Raw genomic sequence first — 19,416 nt, 5'->3', positions numbered from 1 at the left:
GCCGGCAAATTCAGACTCTGTCGATCCCACCTTTCTCGACATGCTGTTTCTGAGGTAGAAAGTTGCACAGACAGAGCATCCGTTTTTCAATTTCTAATACCCAACCGATAAGTTACGGTGAAGTTGAATCTCCTGAATAGAGAGACAAGACGAGAGTTCAGCTGTTTGACCAAGTGGAAGTCGCTAACTCCCACTCGATTTTGTGATCGATGTAAACTTAAAAAAAGATCAGCTCTTTTACTTCTGTGATGAAACTACAGGGTTATAACTGATCTAAACACTAATGTCTAGGTACAGTGTATATTTTGCTGAATAAACCATGTTACTAATATCAAGCACAAACTTACTATTTTAAATCGGTTCAACAGAAAACCATGGTGAGGTGACTTTGTTTTCCTGATGTGTAGCATCTGCATCTACGGCACAAGTTTCTTCCGTAATACAGTCAACAAAAATAAAAATAGACGTTAAATTTATTAAGTATTTGAAAGATTATTCAGTCATTAACTTTGGCAGTTCATGGATTTTGCAAACTATCATCATATGTTGTGGAAACAACTTGATTATTTAGGAAATAGATTTTTCTACTTTTACGTTGATATAAAATGTGCCCCAATTAGAAAATGAAATTACTTTTTTAGGGAACAAGTTTGTATTTTTATTTTTCAAAAAACGGAATTTTATAGGTTTTTTTTATAGAATAGCTTATAGCATATTGGTATGTAAATATAATAATATAGAAAAACAACACTAAAAATAGTTCACAATAGAAAGAATTAACAAGACATTCCAACTGATCACAACTTCTACAACAACAATACAAGTCCTGTGTAGAACTGCAATGTTCTTTACATTTTCACTTTCTTTTTTATAATCAAAATTTTATGCATTTTATGAAAATATGATGTGGAGTAAAAGTCAGTAATAAAATTAGTTTGTTTTGTGGTCATCTTCTAACTGCACTGGCCGTGTGTGCTTTTTTCTGCATGCTTGCGTCATCAGATATTATAATCCATCACATACCAGTATATTTCTTTCCAGGAGACCATGGAGATAACGGCCTTCCAGGACCAAAGGGTGAAAGGGGAGACAAAGGAGAACAAGGAGAGCCAGGTACTGGAAAATGGTAGAGTTTAATATGCCTATACAGTCCACCCTGTGGCAGCTATAGTAAGAGCTGCTCACATTCTCTGAAATCTTATCAAAGTTGCTTCAGTGCATCCTTTACAACCGGCTTCTGTACTGGGGAGACTGGAGATATCATCTCACAGATCAAAGCACGACCCCAGTACTGTTGGCGACAATATTTTAGCACCTTGGGAACGAAAATGGCTGCCGGGGCAGACCAGACACCAGACACTCCCACCCAAGGAGTAGGAACGGATGCAGGAGCAGGCTGGGTCATGGCTGCCCTTACCTTGGAGTGGCATAAGCGATGATCTGGCACCCGCTGTCCCTACCTGAGAACCAGGTACTGGAGCGGAAACCAGCAGGGCCCTAACTGATTTGAGACCAGGAAACGGGATTGGCTGAGCCCCAGCCCCCAAACCTGAGGCACTGGTACGGGTGCAGGGGTAGGCAGGAGCCCAGCTGCCCTCGGAGCAGGAGCTGGTGCCAGCTGGGTCCTAGCCAGTGTCCCCCGAGAAACTGGTACAGCTGCAGGGAATGGGGGGACCTTGGCCACCCTAGGAGCAGGTGTGGGTGCACAACCCATCTCTGCCTGAACTGACTGACTTACACCAATGATCGTTTCAGGCTGTGCTGCTTCATAAACCCTTTCTGAATGAGAAGCATGAGAATTCATCTTTGAGCACAAAAAACAGTCTCAGAGAATGCAGGTCATGAATAAATGAATAGTCTGAGGGAGTCTTTCAAAAAGTAGTTTCATATACATAATCCTCATGCACAGTCTTGTATTTAGCCAGTTCAGAAGCACAAATGTATGTTTCAGCTTCTGGAAAAAAACAAGCCGTTTATTGTGGCTGATAATGAACAAGAACAAAACAGAGAAACAAAATTAAACGAAGAGCCAACCATAAAAAAAATAAATACAAAATACCTGAAACACATGGAAAGAATGAGAGGACATGGAGACACGAGGGAGGACAGAAGATTTACAGACTGAGGGAGAGACAATAAATACGCTGAGGGATGACGAGGGAAGTGGAAACAGCTGGAGTGAACAAGATGTGATGAGACGGGGGAAGCAAAACTTAGCACACTGAACACAGGACGAGAGAATGAACAGGAAACACTGAGACTTAAGACATACAGCCGGAGACAGCAATGGAGATAAACAAGCAGGGAGGCAAACGATGAGACACAAGGACAGCATGTCTACACACACACAAAGTCTAGACATTAGAATTATTTTTATTACTCAAACTGCATATCTCATTCAGCATGTTAATTAGACATATTCAATTCAATACTTTATTGTCCCACAAGGGGAAGCAATAAGAATAAACCAAACAATGATAAAAAGCCACAAGACAGTTATTTGCCATTAAGGAGACGGGTTGCAGTTGGGATAAAAGAAACCTGGAGTCTCTTGTTCTTCCTCACAGGTTCTCTAAAACGACGGCCAGAGTCAAACTCACTTCAAACAATTTATAATAAAAAGAGCCTTCCTTCCTCTTCCTTATATCTTTGATTATAGCTTCAATGTGCACACATGAACTTTGTTTAGCACTCTGTATCACTTTAAACTTAAAAGGCCAGATGTCTTTTTACCCTCTCAGACTTAATAAGAGGCGAGCAGGGAGGGCTTCATTCTCTCAGTCCAACCTTTCTCGACTGGAAGGCAGCCTTCACCTTCCACTTCTTCTCTGGCTCCTCTGTGAGCTCTCGGTATTCCTCGAGCTTCTCACATTCCTTCTTCCTGGTGTTGCTACCACTTGTCACTACATCGATCCCTACAGCCTTCTTCCTCTACTTGTTCTTCCCATTCAGCTGACTCCTCAGGATGTTTCTTACGCTCTGCAGGTATTTTGTGGTTGAGACTTTCCGAGCAGTTTGGTTTCCCTCTGTGACACCAAGGTACTTGAAACTGACATCCATTGTTAGTCAGTGGTACCAGCTTCAGTCATTATGCAAATGTACTGGAAAACACAACAAGTTTTAACCATCTAGCTTTGATTGGAGGTTATGTTGAAGAATTTGGAGATCATTGTCGTTCTTCATTATTCTAACAACTTTGTGCAATGTACCGGTACCACTGGCAGCCAAAGCTCCAGAGCCAGATGGTATCACCATCATCAAGGTATAATAATATGCTTCATTTTAAAAGCCCTGACTGTCATGAACAGTCAGGGCAGGATTGGACCCTGAATGCAGACAAGATTATATCAATAAGAGAACAGAAAGAGAAAAGTCACAACACAAACTAACCTGTCTAAAGGAAGAACACACAACACAACCAGACGCACTTCTGTGGCCGACCAGCCTTCACTAGTAGCAGCAAAAAACATCTACACTGTTCCCGAAACTGTCAAAACGACTGTGTCTTCCATTCTGCTCAGCAGAATCTCAGACTCTAGAGAGCAGAAAATTGCAAGTGGACCTCAAACAGACTTTATAATGTTTTATGGCTAACTGCTCAGTGAGTCCAGGTGCAGGCTGGGAAAAATGAGCAGCAGAGGAAGAGAAACAGCACCTCACCTACACCATTGCATGTAACAGAGGCCAGATGGTTCAGTTTTTGTCTCATCTGGCCATAAACCTTTCCTGCAGAAAGGCTATTCATTGTGAGCAGCTGCTAAGATCGTCAGCTGAAACAAGTATGTAAGTTTATGTTATTTGGATGTTTCACGGCTTTGGTGTTCTTCTGAAAGGTGACTACAAATGTCACCCTTAGATAAGAGGAAATGGTTGGGATGTCTGTCTTTTGTTAATTTACATTTACGAGTTAAAATTTGCTCCCATAAAGTTAAACAGACATTTTAAAATCACCATTGTTGTCTTTACAAATGCAGGTCCTAGGGGTCCACCTGGGGATCAAGGACCAGGTGCAAAGGGAGAGAAAGGTGACCCTGGCAGTCCAGGTAAGGTTTTGGGTTAAATTCATTGCAGCCGTGTTGAGGATTCACTCAAACTCAAAATGAAGCAGATTATACACTAGGGCGACCAATCATCCTCTTTCTCTGCACTTGTTGACTTGTAAAAGACTATGACATTTTTTATTTCACCATTCATTAACCGCACAGAGAAGGCATCGTTTAAATATGTCAAAGTTTTCTTTAAGGCAAAAAGAATTTTCTGGCACAACTTCACCTGCTTCCAAGATGCATGGAGAGGATAAAAGAATTCACAAAGAAACTCCAGCAACACTTGAGGGAAGATGAACAACTTTAATAATAGACGTTTCGGCTTGTGGCCTTCATCAGGGTCCTGATGAAGGCCACAAGCCGAGGATATGCTTCCTAGATATTCCAGCATTGTCCCTAGATATTCCGGTCCTGGGTGACCGACTGCACCAGCGTAGGGGCTGACAATGCATCCCTGGTTTTCATCCCAATCACTAATGGCAGTTATGGTGCCACCGCCTAGGCCAGGACTGTCGAACTCATTTTACATTGCAGGCCACGTACGACCCTATCTAAGCGGTCGGACCGGTGAATCTCCCCTTTCTGTCAGTGTAAAGAAGTTTCATATTTAACAGTTTTTCTACATGATAAAGAAAAAGAAACAAAATAAATATTTATTAGAAAGTGAAAATCAGAAACCTTGTTTTTCACAAAGTTACAGAGGTTTTATTAGAAACATAGCTACACGTTTAGCAATTTGGCATAATTCACTACCAAAAAAAGGTTAAATATTTTTGTAGTGAATAGCAGGAATTAGGCTTTCTTGTCAGAAGTCATTTTAGGAAAAAGAAACAGCAGCCAGCAGCACTGTACACAACTGGTGCGTAATAAACAAGTAAATAAGGCAGATAATAGAGATTTTTGATGGGAAACTGGTCCTGAAGCACACAGAGATGGAGCTGATTTGGTGAATTTGGCTCGCAGAGTGATCAATCCTGCAGTTTTGCAAGATGTCTGTTATGACTTTACATGCCTTTATGCACCTCCCTTTGTTAATCCGTTCAATACTTTCTCCCTGTGTCAATTCTCATTATTACACATAATTTATGGACACATATGGTTTGATTTCTGTGCATGTATGGATAGGATGGGTTGTTACTGTTGTTACTGATTCTCTGGTGAGAATTTTATGTCAATACCACCTTCAGAAATATTGTCTTGAACGTATACACAAAACTGAATGTGTACACAAAACTGAATGTGTACACAAATCCAGAAATAAACGGACTGAAAATTATTTAGGCTTTTCTAGCCTAACTGAGCACTCAGAACACTGGTGGATACATTGAGGACAATTTGGACTTCATCCCTCTTCTTTTCTTTGTAGGTCACAGCAAACCTTATTTGAAAATGGAAATACTTTGCATTTACTGTATAAGTCATAGTTTTAGTCTTACTGAATAATCAAAGTATCAAAAAAAATCACAGCGTGTCACTTGTGCTGTATTTTGACAAGTTATTGCCTTATTCCATAATGAATTAAATTCATTTTCACCTCAAAGTTCTACACTCAATACCCAATAAGACAAAGTGACAAAAGTTTTCTTGCAATTCTTGCAATTTTATTAAAAATAAAAAACAAAAATATAACATGTGCATAAACATTCACAGCCTTTGCTGAATACATTTTCTGGTGTAACTTTGGCAGAACTGTCTCAAGTCTTTTAAGTGTAATGCTTCATGCACACTTTTTTGGGCAGTTTCTCCCAGTCTTCTTAGTAGATCCTCTCGGGCTCTACTGGGCTTCATGGGAAGTGTTGGTGTACAGCTATTATAGAATCTCTTCTCCAGAGATATTCAGTGGGTTCAAGTCTGGGCTCTGGCTGAGTCACTCAAGGACGTTCACAGGTGGTCCTGAAGCCACTCCTTTGTTATCTTGGCCGTGTGGAGGCCGTTGTTTTGTTGGGAGACCTTTGACTAAGTCAAGGTCCAGAGTGCACTGAAGCTGGTTTTCATCATGAATGTGTCCATCACTGCATTCATCTTTCCCTCGACCATGACTAGTGTCCCAGTTCCTGCTGCAGAAATACCATCACATGATGGTTGGTAAAGTGATCATTGGCTTCTTGGCCATTGTGTTGTCCCTGACTAAGGCCCACCAATCCCAAAACTCAGACTGATCAGGATTCCAGCTCTGAGAAGAGTCATGGTGGTTGCAAACGTCTTTGTGGATGATCGAGACCACTGTTCTCACTGGGACCTTCCGTGGTGCAGAAATTTCTGTACTCTTTCCCAGATCTGTGCCTCGACACACCTGTCTCAGAGGACTACAGACAAGTGCTTGGACTTCATGGCTTGGTTTGCACTCTAACCTGAACTGTCAACTGTAGGACCTTAGACAGACTTGTACTTTTTCCAATCATGTCCAACCAACTAAATTTAAAACTTTCAAGTTGTAACAGCTGACAAATTATCAGGGGAAACAGGATGCACCTGAGGTCAGTTTTCAGCGTTAATACATATGTTTTGTTATGTTTTTATTTTTAATAAATTTGTGAGAATTTCAAACTTCAGACTTTTTTTTTAACTTTGTCATTGTGGGAAACTCTGTGAAGAATGATCAGGCGAAAAATGAATTCACGCTATTTTGGAAAAAGTCTCTGACATGACAAAATGTGGAACAAGTGAAGTGCTGTGAATCCGTGTGTGTACAGTGTGACTAATGTGAAACAGTGTTTTAAAACAGTATTTGTCAAACCCATACCCAATCCATATTCTTATATGTTTGTGCTGTTTGTGTTTTTCTCTTTCATGAGATTTCATGTTGTCATTCACAACAGGTCCTAGAGGGCCAAGTGGTTACAATGGAACACAAGGTAAGCACATTTAATCACAAGCCCGTTTCCACGACTAAAAAAATGATCCATAACTCAAAACTTCGACTTATTTTCTCAAAATTTCGACTTGTTGACTCAAAATTTCGAGTTACCACTGCCAATCAGTAATCTACGTGAATGACGTCGTTTCCTTGTTACCCGGAAGCTGAAGCCCTCAGGTACAAATGCTACAGCTAAGCTACCGGTATTACAGCCAGTCATGAATGCACAGATTGCTGAGTGTTTTCAGCCTGGCTTCAAAAATGATAAAATCCTTGTGTTATTGGCTGAATCACATGGCGTTCTATCAGCAAACGTACTCGCTAAAGCGCCAATTTGTTGCGATCCGGTTTTGCGCGTTAGTCTGCGCCATATGCTTCCGGGTAACAAGAAAGTGACCTCATTCACGTTGATTACTGATTGGCAGAGCTAACTCAAAATTTTGAGAAAAGTAACTTGAAATTTCGAGCTATGTTTCTTGAAATTTCAAGTTAATAAGTCGAAATTTAAAGAAAATAGCTCAAAATTTCAAGTTATGGATACGTGTTATTATTATTTTTTTGTAGTGGAAACGGGCTTCCATAAAAGATGGAGAAAATATGACTTGGAGTCTTGTTTCTCTCACACACTGGAAGCTTAGTTTTCCTTACTTTTTCTGGGGGTTACATATTCCACAAAAAGAGCTGGTTTTGTTAGAAAGTTCCACTAGGCTACATCTATAAGAGATATCTCATACAGGGAAGTTTAATGTGAGAGCCAGTTCAGTAAACAAAGATCTTAATAGAATTGAACATAATGACAGATGACCAGTAAGCAGATTGGAGGCTGATTGGCTTGAAGAAGGCAGGCAGAATATGACTGAACTAGAGCTGTGATGTCAGCAATGAGCTTGAAAGTGTGGGAAAGTGGAAGTGATGAAAGCACAGATTAGGCGCCAAGCGCCCAGGAAGCAGACAGATGTTTGATTGTAGATCTTCCTTAATAAAATTATGTATAAGCTTCAGTCTGTTTGTGACAGATACATTTGGGTCCATGACTGACACCTTGTTGACTTACATGTTGTAGATGTTTGTTTCTGTCATCATGCACTTCAGCTGTTTTTCTGTAGGGGACAGTGTATAATGCAAAGATTTGTAAAACCTTTTGAATTTAAGTTGCAAGTCTGCACTGCAGTCAATATTCATCGTGATATAAAATCTATTGTAGTGGTGTACAAAAGCAAACACTGGGAGAAATATGTCTTTGTCTAATAAATTATGGGCCTACTGTAATTTCATATGTCAGCTTTAATCTTTTCTCCACAGGTCTTCCTGGGCCACCAGGTACCAAAGGAGAGAAGGGAGAGATGGAAACAGAGTGTAAGTGCACTTCATGCTGACCTGAGAGCAGCGATAGCTTCAGAAACCTCAGATGTTAACATTTAAAAATGTATTAAAGGTATTCTAATGTCTAAAGGGACATTAACCATTTTGACAGAGAGAAAATAAAAGCCTTAGAGTGTTTTGTTATTGGACTTGTACTGATGAAAAATAGCATGCAGCACTAGTGATTCAACATGTATGGCTATATCACAGCAGAAATATCTTGATGCATGCTCAGTCATCCAGGTAAGTAAATCTCACAGCAGAAATATTTAATCGCCAGAACACAAGTTGGCTTTTTGTGAAGTAGTCACAGAAAATGCAGCGTGTTTGTCAGTTAGCATTTCCAGATTTGTCATTTATGAAATGCAAACCATAAATGTCTCACAGGGACATTTTAGCAGTGTTAACCATTCTGATCTCTTTCATAACAACGATTCCAGCAACAACAAAAACCCACTGTTAATCTTGTCACCTCAACTTTGTCCACCACAGTGACTGTGCGTCTTGTGCCAGGAAAAAACCAAGGACGAGTGGAAGTGAAGCACAACAATATATGGGGCACTGTGTGTGATGACAGATTTGACCGTTTGGATGGCTTGGTGATCTGTAAGATGCTGGGCTTCCAGACTGTCCATTCCACCTTTATTGCCGCCCCAGGTACCAAGCCCACTCTGTCATCTAATGTTTTCAATGAATCTCAATCTTACTGCTAGAACCTTACTTTATTTATTTATTTATTTATTTAATTTATTTAATTTATTTAAAATGCTATTCCCAAATTTCAAAGAAATTAAATAATAAGATGTTGACTTTTTATGGTCAAATAGTAGGAAATCTCATAAAATGTAACATAAATTCATAAAGCCACATCTAATTCCAGGTGAATGTAAAATGTGTGCACAGGTTGTAAGTGTAGCACAGAATTTATAGGAACTAAAAGTATATTAAAAAGTAAACATAGGAACTGTCAAAGCAAGCAGGTGGTTTATGTCATAGCATCACAAGATAAAGAACCTTTATGAAGATGCACAGAGACAAAGTGATAAAAATCTGTCAAAATCTGTCAAATAAAAAAGAGCCCACACACAAAAACTCATAGTTCATAAGCCTAAAACACTGGGTCAGAGAAAAACAGCACAACACCAGTCTGCTGTAACACTTCTTTCCTTCTGTAGGGTCTGGCAAGATCTGGCTGGACGAGCTGCGGTGCACAGGAGCCGAGGACAATCTTTGATTGCCCTCAAGGTAAAATCGGTGTTAATGACTGCAACCACAATGAAGATGCTGGGTTACACTGTCTCTAGACTGAAGACAGAATCGCTGCTCTCGTGGAATCAAGAGCAACAAAATGTTTTCAGAAACTCAGTGTTCACTATATATCACAGGAAATATTACACATTTACTTCACTGTTTTGCTCAAAACTGACTTTAATGATTGAGCTTTAAAAACCTGTTATGAGCTTGTGATTCAGTACTATACAAAAGCCTGCACATTAATGACGTAACAGTAATTTTCCTTGTAGATCACTATAAAATATTCCTGATAAATTAACTCAAACTGGTGTTTGTAATTGCTTGCAATCTGTGACCTTGCAGCTACACCCACTAAAATACTGCACTTTGCACCATGAGGTGGCTCTGGATACTCACACCACTGTCAAACACATCGATACACAGCTCACTGACCAGGAGCAGTACTGAGACTAATGGTGTTCACGTCTCAGTCTAATTATATATTCACACAATATATTTTATTCATTTAATTTTAATCTCAATATTTAACATATTAGCTTAAACCAATGCTTCTCACTGACTTCTCTTATGCCCCCCCAGGAAGAAAAAAACATTTTGCGCCCCCCACAACTATAAATAGTATCATTTGTCTAGCCTCTGCATCTACGGCACAAGTTTCTTCCGTAATACAGTCAACAAAAATAAAAATAGACGTTAAATTTATTAAGTATTTGAAAGATTATTCAGTCATTAACTTTGGCAGTTCATGGATTTTGCAAACTATCATCATTGTTGTGGGAAAACAACTTGATTATTTAGGAAATAGATTTTTCTACTTTTACGTTGATTATAAATGTGCCCCAATTAGAAATGAAATTACTTTTTTAGGGAACCAGTTTGTATTTTTATTTTTCAAAAAACGGAATTTTATAGGTTTTTTTTTATAGATAGCTTATAGCATATTGGTATGTAAATATAATAAATATATAGAAAAACAACACTAAAAATAGTTCACAATAGAAAGAATTAACAAGACATTCCAACTGATCACAACTTCTACAACAACATACAAGTCCTGTGTAGAACTGCAATGTTCTTTACTTTCACTTTCTTTTTTATAATCAAATTTTATGCATTTTATGAAAATATGTGTGGAGTAAAAGTCAGTAATAAAATTAGTTTGTTTTGTTCATCTTCTAACTGCACTGGCCGTGTGTGCTTTTTTCTGCTGCTTGCGTCATCAGATATTATAATCCATCACATACCAGTATATTTCTTTCCAGGAGACCATGAGATAACGGCCTTCCAGGACCAAAGGGTGAAAGGGGAGACAAAGGAGAACAAGGAGAGCCAGGTACTGGAAAATGGTAGAGTTTAATATGCCTTACAGTCCACCCTGTGGCAGCTTAGTAAGAGCTGCTCACATTCTCTGAAATCTTATCAAAGTTGCTTCAGTGCATCCTTTACAACCGGCTTCTGTACTGGGGAGACTGGAGATATCATCTCACAGATCAAAGCACGACCCCAGTACTGTTGGCGACAATATTTTAGCACCTTGGGAACGGAAATGGCTGCCGGGGCAGACCAGACACCAGACACTCCCACCCAAGGAGTAGGAACGGATGCAGGAGCAGGCTGGGTCATGGCTGCCCTTACCTTGGAGTGGCATAAGCGATGATCTGGCACCCGCTGTCCCTACCTGAGAACCAGGTACTGGGCGGAAACCAGCAGGGCCCTAACTGATTTGAGACCAGGAAACGGGATTGGCTGAGCCCCAGCCTCCCAAACCTGAGGCACTGGTACGGGTGCAGGGGTGGCAGGAGCCCAGCTGCCCTCGGCAGGGAGGCTGGTGCCAGCTGGGTCCTAGCCAGTGTCCCCCGAGAAACTGGTACAGCTGCAGGGAATGGGGGGACCTTGGCCACCCTAGGAGCAGGTGTGGGTGCACAACCCATCTCTGCCTGAACTGACTGACTTACACCCATGATCGTTTCAGGCTGTGCTGCTTCACTAAACCCTTTCTGAATGAGAAGCATGAGAATTCATCTTTGAGCCAAAAAACAGTCTCAGAGAATGCAGGTCTGAATAAATGAATAGTCTGAGGGAGTCTTTCAAAAAGTAGTTTCATATACATAATCCTCATGCACAGTCTTGTATTTAGCCAGTTCAGAAGCACAAATGTATGTTTCAGCTTCTGGAAAAAAACAAGCCGTTTATTGTGGCTGATAATGAACAAGAACAAACAGAGAAACAAAATTAAACGAAGAGCCAACCATAAAAAAAACTAAATACAAAATACCTGAAACACATGGAAAGATGAGAGGACATGGGACACGAGGGCGAGAAGATTTACGACTGAGGGAGAGACATAAATACGCTGAGGGATGACGAGGGAAGTGGAAACAGCTGGAGTGAACAAGATGTGATGAGACGGGGGAAGCAAAACTTAGCACACTGAACACAGGACGAGAGAATGAACAGGAAACACTGAGACTTAAGACATACAGCCGGAGACAGCAATGGAGATAAACAAGCAGGGAGGCAAACGATGAGACACAAGGACAGCATGTCTACACACACACACAAGTCTAGACATTAGAATATTTTTATTACTCAAACTGCATATCTCATTCAGCATGTTAATTAGACATATTCCATTCAATACTTTATTGTCCCACAAGGGGAAGCAATAAGAATAAACCAAACAATGATAAAAAGCCACAAGACCGTTATTTGCCATTAAGGAGACGGGTTGCAGTTGGGATAAAAGAAACCTGGAGTCTCTTGTTCTTCCTCACAGGTTCTCTCTAAACGACGGCCAGAGTCAAACTCACTTCAAACAATTTTAAAAAAAGAGCCTTCCTTCCTCTTCCTTTATCTTTGATTATAGCTTCAATGTGCACACATGAACTTTGTTTAGCACTCTGTATCACTTTAAACTTAAAAAGGCCAGATGTCTTTTTACCCTCTCAGACTTAATAAGAGGCGAGCAGGGGGGCTTCATTCTCTCAGTCCAACCTTTCTCGACTGGAAGGCCGCTTCACCTTCCACTTCTTCTCTGGCTCCTCTGTGAGCTCTCGGTATTCCTCGAGCTTCTCACATTCCTTCTTCCTGGTGTTGCTACCACTTGGTGTCACTACATCGATCCCTACAGCCTTCTTCCTCTACTTGTTCTTCCCATTCAGCTGACTCCTCAGGATGTTCTTACGCTCTGCAGGTATTTTGTGGTTGAGACTTTCCGAGCAGTTTGGTTTCCCTCTGTTGACACCAAGGTACTTGAAACTGACATCCATGTTAGTCAGTGGTACCACTTCCGTCATTGCAAATGTACTGGAAAACACAACAAGTTTTAACCATCTAGCTTTGATTGGAGGTTATGTTGAAGAATTTGGAGATCATTGTCGTTCTTCATTATTCTAACAACTTTGTGCATGTACCGTACCACTGGCAGCCAAACAGCTCCAGAGCCAGATGGTATCACCCATCATCAAGGTTAAATAATTGCTTCATTTTAAAAGCCCTGACTGTCATGAACAGTCGGGCAGGATTGGACCCTGAATGCAGACACAGATTATTATATCAATAAGAGAACAGAAAGAGAAAAGTCACAACACAAACTAACCTGTCTAAAGGAAGAAAACAACACACCAACAACCAGACGCACTTCTGTGGCCGACCAGCCTTCACTAGTAGCAGCAAAAAAAACATCTACCTGTTCCCGAAACTGTCAAAACGACTGTGTCTTTCCCTTCTGCTCAGCAGAATCTCAGACTCTAGAGAGCAGAGAAAATTGCAGTGGACCTCAAACAGACTTTATAATGTTTTATGGCTAACTGCTCAGTGAGTCCAGGTGCAGGCTGGGAAAAATGAGCAGCAGAGGAGAGAGAAAACAGCACCCTCACCTACACCATTGCATGTAACAGAGGCCAGATGGTTCAGTTTTGTCTCATCTGGCCATAAACCTTTCCTGCAGAAAGGCTATTCCTTGTGAGCAGCTGCTAAGATCGTCAGCTGAAACAAGTATGTAAGTTTATGTTATTTGGATGTTTCACGGCTTTGTTGTTCTTCTGAAAGGTGACTACAAATGTCACCCTTAGATAAGAGGAAATGGTTGGGATGTCTGTCTTTTGTTAATTTACATTTACGAGTTAAATTTGCTCCCAAAAAGTTAAACAGACATTTTAAAATCACCCATTGTTGTCTTTACAAAATGCAGGTCCTAGGGGTCCACCTGGGGATCAAGGACCGGTGCAAAGGGAGAGAAAGGTGACCCTGGCAGTCCAGGTAAGGTTTTGGGTTAAATTCATTGCAGCCGTGTTGAGGATTCACTCAAACTCAAATGAAGCAGATTATACACTAGGGCGACCAATCATCCTCTTTCTCTGCACTTGTTGACTTGTAAAAGACTCTATGACATTTTTTATTTCACCATTCATTACACGCACAGAGAAGGCATCGTTTAATATGTCAAAGTTTTCTTTAAGGCCAAAAGAATTTTCTGGCACAACTTCACTGCTTCCAGATGCATGGAGAGGATAAAAGAATTCACAAAGAAACTCCAGCAACACTTGGGGAAGATGAACAACTTTAAAATAGACGTTTCGGCTTGTGGCCTTCATCAGGGTCCTGATGAAGGCCAAAGCCGAGGATTGCTTCCTAGATATTCCAGCATTGTCCCTAGATATTCCGGTCCTGGGTGACCGACTGCACCAGCGTAGGGGCTGACACTGCATCCCTGGTTTTCATCCCAATCACTAATGGCAGTTATTGGTGCCACCGCCTAGGCCCGGACTGTCGAACTCATTTTACATTGCAGGCCACGTACGACCATCTAAGCGGTCGGACCGGTGAATCTCCCCTTTCTGTCAGTGTTAAAGAAGTTTCATATTTAACCGTTTTTCTACATGATAAGAAAAGAAACAAATAAATATTATATTAGAAAGTGAAATCAAACCTTGTTTTTCACAAAGTTACAGGGTTTTTTAGAAAACATAGCTACACGTTTAGCAATTTGGCATAATTCACCTACCAAAAAAAGGTTAAATATTTTTGTAGTGAATAGCAGAATTAGGCTTTCTTGTCAGAAGTCATTTTAGGAAAACAGAAAAACAGCAGCCAGCAGCACTGTACACAACTGGTGCGTAATACAAGTAATAGGCAGATAATAGAGATTTTTGTGGGAAAATGTGTCCTGAAGCACACAGAGATGGAGCTGATTTGGTGTATTTGGCTCGCAGAGTGATCAATCCTGCAGTTTTGCAAGATGTCTGTTATGACTTTACATGCCTTTATGCACCTCCCTTTGTTAATCCGTTCAATACTTTCTCCCTGTGTCCATTCTCATTATTACACATATTTTGGACACATATGGTTTGATTTCTGTGCATGTATGGATAGGTGGGTTGTTCTGTTGTTACTGTTCTCTGGTGAGAATTTTATGTCAATACCACCTTCAGAATATATTGTCTTGAACGTATACACAAACTGTGTGTACACAAAACTGAATGTGTACACAAATCCAGAAATAAACGGACTGAAAATTATTTAGGCTTTTCTAGCCTAACTGAGCACTCAGAACACTGGTGGATACATTGAGGACAATTTGGACTTCATCCCTCTTCTTTTTTTGTAGGTCACAGCAAACCTTATTTGAAATGGAAATACTTTGCATTTACTGTATAAGTCATGTTTTAGTCTTACTGAATAATCAAAGTATCAAAAAAATAATCACAGCGTGTCACTTGTGCTGTATTTTGACAAGTTATTGCCTTATTCCATAATGAATTAAATTCATTTTCACCTCAAAGTTCTACACTCAATACCCCAATAAGACAAAGTGACAAAAGTTTTCTTGCAATTCTTGCAATTTTATAAAAATAAAAAAACAAAAATATAACATGTGCATAAACATTCCCCGCCTTTGCTAATACATTTTCTGGTGTAACTTTGGCAGAACTGTCTCAAGTCTTTTAAGTTTAATGCTTCATGCACATTTTTTGGGGCAGTTTCTCCCAGTCTTCTTAGTAGATCCTCTCGGGCTCTACTGGGCTTCCTGGGAAGTGTTGGTGTACAGCTATTATCAGATCTCTCCAGAGAGTATTCAGTGGGTTCAAGTCTTGGCTCTGGCTGAGTCACTCAAGGCGTTCACAGGTGTGTCTGAAGCCACTCCTTTGTTATCTTGGCCGTGTGGAGGCCTTGTTTTGTTGGGGAGACCTTTGACTCGTCAGGTCCAGAGTGCACTGAAGCTGGTTTTCATCATGAATGTGTCCATCACCTGCATTCATCTTTCCCTCGACCCTGACTAGTGTCCCAGTTCCTGCTGGCAGAAATACCATCACATGATGGTTGGTAAGTGATCATTGGCTTCTTGGCCATTGTGTTGTCCCTGACTAAGGCCCACCAATCCCAAAACTCAGACTGATCAGGATTCCAGCTCTGAGAGAGTCATGGTGGTTGCAAACGTCTTTGTGGATGATCGAGACCACTGTTCTCACTGGGACCTTCCGTGGTGCAGAAATCTTCTTTTCTACTCTTCCCAGATCTGTGCCTCGACACAATCCTGTCTCAGAGGACTACAGACAGTGCTTGACTTCATGGCTTGGTTTGCACTCTAACCTGAACTGTCAACTGTGGACCTTAGACAGACTTGTACTTTTCCAATCATGTCCACCAACTAAATTTAAAACTTTCAAGTTGTAACCTCTGACAATTATCAGGGGAAACAGGATTCCACCTGAGGTCAGTTTCAGCGTTATACATATGTTTTGTTATGTTTTTATTTTTAATAATTTGTGAGAATTTCAAACTTCAGACTTTTTTTTTAACTTTGTCATTGTGGGAAACTCTGTGAAGAATGATCAGGCGAAAAATGATTCACCGCTATTTTGGAAGTCTCTGACCTGCAAAATGTGGAACAAGTGAAGTGCTGTGATACCGTGTGTGTACAGTGGACTAATGTGAAACAGTGTTTTAAAACAGTATTTGTCAAACCCATACCAATCCATTATTTGTGCTGTTTGTGTTTTTCTCTTCATGAGTTCATTTGTCATTTTCCACAACGGTCCTAGCGGGCCAATGGTTCAAGGAACACAAGTAAGCACATTTAATCAACAAGCCCCCTTTCCACGACAAAAAAAAATGATCCATAACTCAAAACTTCGACTTTTTTCTCAAAATTTCGACTTGTTGATCAAAATTCGAGTTACCACTGCCAATCAGTAATCTACGTGAATGACGTCGTTTCCTTGTTCCCGGAAGCTGAAGCCTCAGGTACAAATGCTACAGCTAAGCTACCGGTATTACAGCCAGTCATGAATGCACAGATTGCTGAGTGTTTTAGCCTGGCTTCAAAAATGTAAAATCCTTGTGTTATTGGCTGAATCACATGGCGTTCTATCAGCAAACGTACTCGCTAAGCGCCAATTTGTTGCGATCCGGTTTTTGCGCGCGTTAGTCTGCGCCATATGCTTCCGGGTTAACAAAGAAAGTGACCTCATTCACGTTGATTACTGAATGGCAGAGCTAACTCAAATTTTGAGAAAAGTAACTTGAAATTTCGAGCTATGTTTCTTGAAATTTCAAGTTAATAGTCGAAATTTAAAGAAAAATAGCTCAAAATTTCAAGTTGGTACGTGTTATATTATTTTTTGTAGTGGAACGGGCTTCCATAAAGATGGAGAATATGACTTGGAGTCTTGTTTCTCTCACACACTGGAAGCTTAGTTTTCCTTACTTTTTCTGGGGTTACATATTCCACAAAAAGAGCTGGTTTTGTTAGAAAGTTCCACTAGGCTACTCTATAAGAGATATCTCATACAGGGAAGTTTAATGTGAGAGCCAGTTCAGTAACAACAGCTCTTATAATTTTTCCTTCACACTGTCGCCAAAGTGCTTGCTCATAGGGGGTCATATGATTGTTGGGTTTTTCTCTGTATCTATGAAGCGCCTTGAGGCGACTTTTGTTGTGATTTGGCGCTATATAAATAAAATTGAATTTAATTGAATTTCTGAGATTGGTCAAATCTGGAGAAAGAAAGTTGCGATAATAACATACAAAGTACATTGTTACTGACATTTTGGCCTCATTAGCTGATGTGCTTTTGTGGATCTCAATCAGGCACCCCTATGTCAGGAAGGTCTGGAACCTGCTCTCTGTTTAAAAGGCCAGAGTCTCTGATCCTACACTCAAGAAAAAAAAACAACCTTTGAATGAACATAAAAAAATGATCATGCAATGAATTTCCACGTGATTCAATTGCTTTATTTTAGCAAGGAGACCACAGACAACCATTCACACCTATGGACCATTTAGCATCATTACCCTAACCCTACTAACTGCATGTACCTAAAGGGCCACAAACGCAGGGACAACATGCAAACATGCACAGAAAGCCCAATTGGTGGATTCGAACTCTTGCTCTGAGGCAACAGTGCTACTCACCAACCTGTCACTCCATACTGTAGAAAAAGTAGGAAAGCTATGATTTCAAGGCTTGAATTTTTTTTACATTTTTGTCCTTGACAGGTTAAGCCACAGTAAACAGCAATAGCATGCATGTGCTGTGTGTTTACTTGCCTCTAATAACCCCAGTGACTTTCCTGTGGTTTGAAATCTCTTGTGATCAAGCGCTAACAGCTTCGCAGTCCTCCAGATGTCGATCATGCATCCTCTGAAGATTTGGTTGCCAGGTTGGCCTCTGACTAAGCCTGAAAAACTACCGAGGATCTGTTCATTTTTAATATGACATCTGAGTGATGTGATGTCAATAATAAACAGGCTTTTACCTTTACAGTTTCACAAGGTGAAAAATAGAATGTCCACAACTCAGCTAATGCTGATTTTGAGAGGAGAGAGGTTGAGGAGAGAAGGGGCAGAATTCAGGCTGAAGAAAAGTATTTCTGTTCTGTGTTGATGTAATCCAGCCAAGTCCTTGGAAGTTGTCTTTCTGCAGAAATCAGTGGAAATCCAAATCCTCTTGATTTTGTAATCTAACATGGCAAAAATGAGAAAAACACAAAACCAAACTGTAAGACAACACAGAAGTACATACAAGCATGCGCATCAAATTACAGGAAAAGACCAGAATATCAGGAATCATTATTGCTCAAACTGCAGTTCTTCATGATAATTAGACTTATACTTTGATTACATCTTTCATTAAAACCCCTGGAGGGTCTTGGGTTGATTTGTGGCTATTTTCAAATTTTGATTACCTGCCATTTGCACAGTGTTGAATCGACTATAGCCAAATTCTCCAAAAAAAAGTGTGATATGATTCTATTTCAAAATTCAAGTCCGACTTCCTTCAATTAGCTTCAGTGGCTAAGCTACAGACAAACTTACACTCGCGGTCCTAGTGGTCGATTTGTGCCCCATTGAAACCCATTATAAACGCCGGGAGGATGCACTGATTCCGGCCTAGAGGAGGAGCATTTGCCGCCTGGAGACCATTTTCTGGTCCGGAAAATAAAAATAAAAGGCGATCGAAATGAAGGTTGGTGCCAATCTTTAGTCCATCTAAAGGCCTAATTATAATAACAATCAAATATTACTTCAAATGTTTTTTTTTTTTAATATTTCGTTTTGTTTCGGGGGGCTAAAAAAAACGGTGCGCTCATGTAATTAAACTGCGATTAAAAGGGTTAAAACCCCCGAAATATAATTAAAACTTTACATGGATAGTTCAGGGAGAAGTAGTTTTAAAAGACTGGCTAATTTAAAGTGGAAAAAAATATTAATATATAAATTTTTTATAGCACTTTTTGGGCGTGGTCGATTTGTGGCTCTAGGTCCGATAGTGTATGCATTTTTCTAGGACCCTCCAGGGGTTAAGAATAAAAATGATTTACTATTAGCAAAAGCACATACAGATAAACTATCATAGCACTTTGCATCACTGTAAACATAAAAGGCTGGATGGT

At 40.2% G+C, this 19,416-nt stretch overlaps 1 protein-coding gene across 2 annotated transcripts; it reads left to right on the top strand.

The window, feature by feature from the left end:
• The first annotated feature begins 769 nt into the window (after positions 1-769).
• Positions 770-9,587, top strand: LOC120728520 (scavenger receptor class A member 5-like). 2 transcript variants are annotated; one of them, XM_040023532.1, is made up of 6 exons: positions 770-1,113; positions 3,975-4,043; positions 6,866-6,901; positions 8,206-8,259; positions 8,758-8,922; positions 9,441-9,587. In XM_040023532.1, the coding sequence occupies exons 1-6, from the start codon at positions 987-989 to the stop codon at positions 9,497-9,499; spliced, it is 510 nt and encodes a 169-aa protein (XP_039879466.1). In that variant the 5' UTR covers positions 770-986; the 3' UTR covers positions 9,500-9,587. The 2 variants fall into 2 exon arrangements, with proteins under 2 accessions (XP_039879466.1, XP_039879541.1); XM_040023607.1 differs by lacking the exon at positions 9,441-9,587 and having other exon boundaries at positions 784-1,113; positions 8,758-8,778.
• The last annotated feature ends 9,829 nt before the right edge of the window (positions 9,588-19,416 follow it).

The sequence above is a fragment of the Simochromis diagramma genome, unplaced genomic scaffold (assembly GCF_900408965.1).
Source record: "Simochromis diagramma unplaced genomic scaffold, fSimDia1.1 OVJJ01000322.1, whole genome shotgun sequence".
NCBI classification, from domain to species: Eukaryota; Metazoa; Chordata; class Actinopteri; order Cichliformes; family Cichlidae; genus Simochromis; species Simochromis diagramma.
The sequence above is the reverse complement of the archived record's forward strand: the minus strand, read 5'-3'. Positions and strand labels throughout refer to the sequence as shown.